Source organism: Triturus cristatus, chromosome 2_1, assembly GCF_964204655.1.
Source record: "Triturus cristatus chromosome 2_1, aTriCri1.1, whole genome shotgun sequence".
NCBI classification, from domain to species: domain Eukaryota; kingdom Metazoa; phylum Chordata; class Amphibia; order Caudata; family Salamandridae; genus Triturus; species Triturus cristatus.
Genome location: NC_140581.1, coordinates 1,047,546,698 through 1,047,554,359, shown reverse-complemented (window position 1 = coordinate 1,047,554,359; position 7,662 = coordinate 1,047,546,698). Strand labels below are relative to the sequence as shown.

The 7,662-nt window shown below is 45.5% G+C and overlaps 1 protein-coding gene across 2 annotated transcripts in view; it reads left to right on the top strand.

The window, feature by feature from the left end:
- The first annotated feature begins 321 nt into the window (after positions 1–321).
- Positions 322–7,662, top strand: part of LOC146866324 (E3 ISG15--protein ligase HERC5-like) — a 551,381-nt gene continuing 544,040 nt past the window's right edge. Inside the window, exon 1 of one of the 2 annotated variants that reach the window (XM_085635591.1) lies at positions 322–657. In XM_085635591.1, the coding sequence (XP_085491717.1) occupies positions 420–657 (238 nt within the window). In that variant the 5' untranslated portion in view covers positions 322–419. The remainder of the gene's footprint in view (positions 658–7,662) is intronic. The other variant, XM_085635598.1, reaches the window with a different exon arrangement.

The following is a 7,662-nucleotide window of genomic DNA, read 5'->3' as shown; positions in this document are numbered from 1 at the left end:
GGCGAGGAAATAAAGATGCTTGTTTTATATGGTCGTTGTGTTGGACATAATGCCATCTTGGTCATATATAAGGTAACAAAAATGCTTCTGGCACCTTTTTATTACAACTTTTCAGCATGCTGCACAGCACCCACACTTATTTACAGCACAGCTTAAGCACATTGACCAAGTCAATAGCTCTGCCTAAACACTTAAAAAGGCCCCAAAGGCGAGACCTATTGGCTATGCGAATACTTGTTATTTTCGATCTCGGGGTTCTAGTTTCGGTTTCCTTTCTGCTCCAAGATATGCTGAAACAGGGTTTGCCTCGAGGGCAGAGTCGTCACCGCCTTCTCCGGAAACGAAACTGAACTGTCTCGCAACAGTGTATATAAAACATCGGCAGGCGTTCGGCGCACTTGGTATTTGCTGTCCTCGGCATGGGTAAGAAGAGACCTTCAGGGAGCGGTGCGCAGGCAAGGGGCGCGCTTCCCAATCTGTCCTCATCCCTCTGGTTCTATTCGGCTGGGGAATGCCAGCCGAGCCGGTGTCCGCTGCAGTTCAGTGGTATTCGTCAGGTGAGCTGCAGCCTGCGCCATGTGGCTGTGGTGCTGAGCGACGGCAGAGTGGCCCTGTGTGCCACAGACGAGGCTGGAGGACTTCTGACTGGAAAACCGAGTGAGTGGCCGATGGCTAGCAGAATATGGATTTTTTTTATATGAAACCAAAACTTAAAACATCATCTGTCTGAGAGTTCTATTCACTTTAGCGAATATAGAACGTTGATTTGTAGAGGGGCTTGCAAAATCTTTACATTTACTAAAAGTTTTTTTTTCTTCTGGCGTTAGCCAACATCTTCAGCTTTTACTAAAATTATATACGTAAAATACATATAGGGGCTTTCAACCAGCGTTCTCTATCCAATGGTCAGTTGTGTCATTCTTATGCTTCTTCTGCCTATGGGCAATGTGGGTCAGTCCACTTCACCTATTGGTTATCTTCACTGTGAGTGACGGTGTTCTGCCCATAGAGCACATCCACATACAAAAGAGTTTCCATCAGTGCCAGGCACTTCTAGGGCTGTGTGTACTGTTTGACTATTTTTGCCTTTAGCCAGTTTTTTTAGATCTCGGCTAGCGAAGGCTGCGCTTGCGCAGACTCGCTTGGCGAGATTTAACGTTTTTCAGTAGTGGGGCTTGAACCCGCCCTCTTCTCCATTGGCTGGCTTCCTAAACGGAGGCCAGCCATTGGAGGAGAGGGGCGTCTGTCCATTTAAGCCCCGTCTTTTTCGTATTTGGGGGTGTGTTTTTTAGTTTCTTTCTCTCCTCTGGAATGTAAACATTCCAGCCAATGGGAAGAGGAGAGAAAGAAAAACACGCCCCCAAATCCGAAAATGATGCTGCGTTTCTCCGAGGCATTTCTGCTTGACCTCAGAGAAAGATGGTGGTGTTCATGTGTTCACCTGGAAAATACAAAACACAGGGTCAATATTACTGGCCCAATGGTCTCCACGGCCCTCCGAGGTGGCTCTGTCTCCACTCCACGCCGCAGCCTCCGCTCCTTCCGCTCCCCAGCTCCTCCTTCGGCCGCCCCTAGCTCGGGCCCCCTGTGAGTTGGGGCAGGGCACCTCGTAAAAAGGTGGCCGAAGAGCAGCAGAGCTCATCTGAGCGGGAAGCCGGGCCCCTACGGGCCCCGGGGCCTCCAAATAAAGTCGGATAAAAAAATCAGAGAAAAATCAGAAGTGCGATCTCGTCGGCTGTCACCGAGGGGCTCAGGTTCCTGATGTACAGCTTGTTCATGATCAGCCTTTTCATTGAAAAACCATCCAGGGGGAGAAGGAAAAAAATCAAAACACAATAAACAAACCAGCCCTACCGCAGGGCTGCTGAAACCAGGTGCACGGTCCGGGGAAAACACGCACAAAGTCCTGCAGGAAGAAAACTAAAACTAAAAACAAATACCATAAAAAAGCGCACGGCGGAGGGGGCGCAGTGCTCCCCCTGCGCCCTAGGGTGCTGCGGCTTCCCCTGCTTCGGGTCCAACGCCGGAGTCCTCCTGCTACGGGAGATGCGCCCTGGGGAGATGCACGGACTCCCCTCCCCTGCTCCAGCCTGAAGATGCGCACTAGCGGGGCACACACGGGGCGCTCCGAGTGGACAATGTCCCTCCCCACCCAGCTCCGCTCCGTGGCTCGCTCTCTTTTTTATTTTAAGCGCCGCCTCTAAATAAAAGCTGTCTCAAACATATTACACGGGGAAAAACTGCTCGCTCCGCGCTGTCGGGCCGGGGAAGAGTGTATTTCCTCCGGGTTGTGGACGCACGTTTCACCGGCTGGGACAGTGTGCACATGCTCCGGGTGCTGCACGGAAGAAGGCGCCTTTCACTCTCACTCCCGCACCAACACCTGTTTCGCCTTCCTCACCTGCAGCGATCGCTGTGTGTCCCTTTGACCCGCTGGTCCGGGGCTGCAGTTTTCAGGTGTCCCTCGGGGGACCCCACCAAAAACCCGACATCCTCACCAGTCACCGGGTTGGTGCGGAGATCTGGCTTATTTTGAACTTCACCCAACATACTTATCGTTTTGGTGCCTTCCCGTAATTCTCCATATGTGAGTGACACTGCATGCGACGTTGCCGACCGTGTCATTATCAGTTCCTACCCATGACTGCATGTGATGCTTTCCTCCTTTCATGTTGATGCCTTATTGGACTTCGCCAACTATTTATGGGCGTTTAATTTCTCTGCAGGTCAGTTTGTACTGCTCCTCGTGAAACCTCAAATAAAGTTGTTTATAAACCTTAGCTTATAAGGTGTCTTCAGTATAAGCACCCCCTCTTTCTTATGACCTCCCACATTTCTGTTCTTGGCCCTTCACTCGTCCCTCTGCAGTTAAGAGCTGTTCAGTGACAGGCCTGAACCCATCAGCAGCACAACCTCAGGCTTCGAAACATACTCTATCTTTTCTGCCGTCACATATGTACCTCTCTTAGTCCCTCTCAGCTGACCTCGCTGTGTGTCCTCCCTCTTTGTGCTTAGACTCCATCGATTCCATCAGCATGCGCTGGACATCATTGGCTAAACGTCTCAACCACCAATTTGTTCATTTAATTTGAGAGTTTTATATAGGGTGTTCTTGACAGGCGGCTATCAGATCACAGCACACTTTACACAGTACACTCTACAAATGCTGAAATGTTGGACCAACTTGCTAAGCACTGGGTCATTGACCCATACCCCGAGAAATGTCATTGTAATGTAATGCAGCACCACTACACCTGCCCTCTAACTGCCTGCACCGTCTAGGTGCCTACACATGTAAATTCACTCCACCTGCATTACCTGCACCTTGCCTATTCTTGTATGTGGGTGTGTGGCTCTGTGTATGTGTGTGTGTATGTGGCTCTGTGTATGTATGTGTGGCTCTTTGTGTGTGTGGCTCTGTGTGTGTGTGGCTCTGTGTGTGTGTGGGTGGCTCGGTGTGTGTGTGGGTGGCTCTGTGTGTGTGGCTCTGTGTGTGGGTGGGTGGCTCTGTGTGTGGGTGGGTGGCTCTGTGTGTGGGTGTCTCTATGTGTGTGTGGGTGGCTCTGTGTGTGTGGCTCTGTGTGGGTGGCTTTTTTGTAGGTGGCTCTATGCGTGGTGGCTCTGTCTGTGTGTGGGTAACTGTGTGTGTAGGTGGCTCTGTGGGTGGCTCTATTTGTGTGTGGGTTGCTCTATGTGAGTGGCTCTGTGTGGGTGGCTCTGTGTGTGTGGGTGGCTTTGTGTGTGTGGGTGCAAATGCAATAGGTCTCGCATTTGAGAGTGATTAAGCTATTGACATTGTAAATAACAATGCAGTTTCTTTAAATGTTTTAAAAACAAAAACATAAAAATAATGTCATGAGCAATGCCAATAGCTCTAACTTTAACAATGCAGAGACCATTGCATTGTAAATGCTCGTTTTATATTGGCTTAGTCCCAGCTCCCCAAATAATTACATTTTATAACAGCCACGACAAAGCAAAGCAAACATTGCCAAAAGGCTAGATGCCAATGTCAGGAAAAAATCCTTTAAGCAGTGCAAATCATTTAATCACCACAACGGCAACAAAAGGGAGTACAAAAAAGTTTATTGTACATGCCAGGCTAATTCAGCTGGGAGAGTGATGTGCTATGAGCGAAGCACAAGTCGGTCTCAACTAACATACACTTCAGATCTACTTCTTATAATACTAATTTTGGCCTAGATCCATATTTAATACAATGTTCACAATAGAAAAAGCTTCCTGTTTTTCCGTTATGTCCCACCCAGATTACATACATTTATTTAAAGAACAGCTCTTTCCTGTTGTTTGTGACTTCTCATGCCAAACTAACAGACTACAATGGAAAACATTCTTGCTGCTCTGAATTTCCTGTAACATATCCTAGGCAAGACGTTCTCAGCTCAAATACAATGAAGAGGAAAAAACACTTAAACCAAACTGCATTGAGACCTTTTTTGAAAGCAGGCTGTAGGTTATTTCCAGATACAATTGTGCAACTTTAACAAGCACGTTTAAACAGCATTATGCTGTTTTTTTGTCTTTACATAATATTTCACAGTGTGTGGGCACGTGACAGATAAAGCTGAATAAGTAGGTCCTAAATCTAAATTAGGGTTTTGATTCCTTTCAATGCCCTCTCTAGTCGATTCTTCGACTACTTCTTCACTACCCCTGTACATTTCTTCCAATTCTATATTTTGCATCTCTTTATTTCTCCTTATAGGGAACATACCTCCCACTTTAGCTGTAACCCTCTTGCAACATGCTTAGATAACCTGAAATACTAGGCACATCAACAGCAACATAACTATTATAGGCAACAAGACCTTAGACAACCCCGACATCCAGGATGGCACCCAATCAAACCAGCCAGTGAACCACTCATCTGGAGCACGCTCCTCTTTCTTCATCTGTGCATGCAAAATATGCAAAGTCAATATGGCCTGAGTTAGATTTCCTTCATCTTCATCATTCGCCGGTATGAAAGTGCAGCATACTGAATTACGTTTTTTACATACTCCTCCTTCGATTGCTGTCATTAAGTCCAAAACATATCTGTTTTCCATCACCATAAGTCTGATCGAACGAAGCTCTTCTTTAATTGCATTAAAGCCATCTTCAGTAGCATTTATGGCTTTCATCAGCTCCCAGCGGGTGATCTGAACCCAGCGAGCAGTTGCTTTTGCTTGAAACAAAGGTATCAGACTTCCAAAAAATGTTTGGGCGTCACTGAACAACCTATACTCTTTGGGCACATCCTGCCACACTGAAGTTCCAAAGTACTCAGCCATCCTTTTTCTCCTGTGATGATGCAGCAGAGTTGATACTTTACTCATGGAATGCAAATGCAAATTTTGTCTTTCTTTTGCTGGTATTACCATAGATGGAGTATGCAAAGTCACCAGAGAGCAGATTCGGCTCCAGTCAGAGGGTAATTGAGTGTATATTCGAGCTCCACACTGCCAGTAAAAATCCATAATGCTGGAGGTACCGCCCTGCATATCAGCGTTGTAAATAGTTGAACTGCAATTGAGATTCCGTCCCACTTTAACAATCCCATTTCCCTGAAAGCAAAGAGAAAATCTAATTAGTTTCACAGCCAGTTTAGGATGACGTTTAGTTCCAGTCCATGTATATCTCTGTATGTTTTCATCCCATACTTGCTGACATGATGCTTTTATATCATCAAATCTCAAATGATTTTTTGTTTCTGTGCCATTCCATAAAGATATGGCCCTACATGAAAACCTAGCTCCAGAAAACCATTTATTATTGGCAAATACTGATGCTTCAATACTTAATACTGGCCTGGCTGCGCAATCTGGGGGCAGTGGTTTGGCAGAATAATTATTACAGGTGGCTGGTGGATTAGATCTCCCTAGAATACCTCGTTCCAATACGGCTTCCTCCCAATTTGCATAACTATATTTCTGCCCTGCTCCTTTCATTCTGGATATATCTTTCATTATCTCTGTTTTATTTGTCAAAATTTGCAAAATTTCAGGGGTTGTATCAAATCTGGTTGTATTAACTCTGGGTGTCATAGGACTAACATACGTTGGCTGTAACTAAGCTTTTATCCTACCCAAGAACAGATGCAATAAACACTTTGTCATATTAACAGGCACTTCTTTAGGATACACTAAAGGTGGTGTTTCTATGGCATGGGGAATAAGAGAACATACATAACAACTATCATTTTGTGTATTGGTACCTATATCATGCATGCTTTTGTACCACAAATTATCAAGTAGAGAATCATGCAGAGGATGTATATCTGTTTCATTGAAAGCAGCTCTACGAAAGCGTAATACTTCTTCCCTATGGGTGGGATCTTTTGCATCTACATAACACATAATACAATAGCAAATTATCAGAGTAATAATCATGACCACTGAACTCATTATTATACTATGAAAAATATCATTTAACTGTCTCTTCATTGTATAATTTGTTCTTGGACCATTGCCTCCTCCACTCATTGTGGGAGTGAGGCCAAAAATGGAATAATGTCTGTTACGTGCACCCAGTTCCACATCCCCTCCACTTTTACTGCTGTTGGCGTGCTCTGTGTTACTTGGTAGGGGCCTAGAAACTTGGGATCCTTCCATGTTCTCACAAAGTTGCGCACGAAGACCCAGGAACCGATGCTGGCTGTAGACAAGGGCAGGGGTGGTGCAGTACTGTTGGCCTGTTGCAGCAGAACCCGTTTAGAATAGACCTGTACAGCTTTTGTTAAGGCAGACATGTATGCATTCATTTCTTGCCAAACACTTTCTGATGCAGACTTGGTATCAGAACGAATCATTTGATTTTGTTTAAAAGAAAAATTAGAATGCCTACCTGTTACGACTTGGTGAGGGGTCAAATGATGATCTTTTGAAGGGGCATTTCTCAATGCATACAGGGCAAGGGGAAGCAGTAAAGCAAATTCTTTTTCAGTGTCTCACAAATTTTTGACACTTTGCTTTTCAATAAGCCATTCATCCTCTCAACAATTCCATTACTCTCTGGGTGGTAAACTGAGGTAAACTGGTGTTCCACTTCTAATAGTGTTGTAATTTGCTGAATTACTGTGTTAGCAAAGTGTTTTCCATTATCGCTGCGTATCGCCGCCGGAACCCCCCACCTAGGTATGACCTCTCTCACCAGGAATTTGGCTGTCTGGTCAGCATCACACCTGGAGCAGGGTTCTGCTTCAATCCATCATGAAAATGGACACACCACTACTAACAAATACCTATATCCATTACATTTTTGTATCATATCTACAAAATCTATGTGTAACTCTATGAAAGGGCCTATTGGTCTTGGAATGGAGGATGAAGGCATTTTTGGTGACCTTTTATTAAAGTACTGATAACACACATGACATGAAGCTAGAAATACATCAACCAATGGTCCTAGTGTACAACACAAGAAATCACATTGCAGGAGTTCCTGTAATGCTCCGCGAGTGAAGGCGAGGCAGGTCGGGCGGCTGATGGCGTTTCTCTTGCGGTAGCGAGAGGCGTGAGAGGAGGAGCAGGCTGGAATCTGCAAGCGAAGGCGAGGCTGGGTGTCTAATGGCATGAGAGGAAGAGCAGGCTCGGATCTCTCTTTGCTATTTTGATTCAGAGAGCGGCATACGACTATTCCACGGCATGGTGGATACAATGT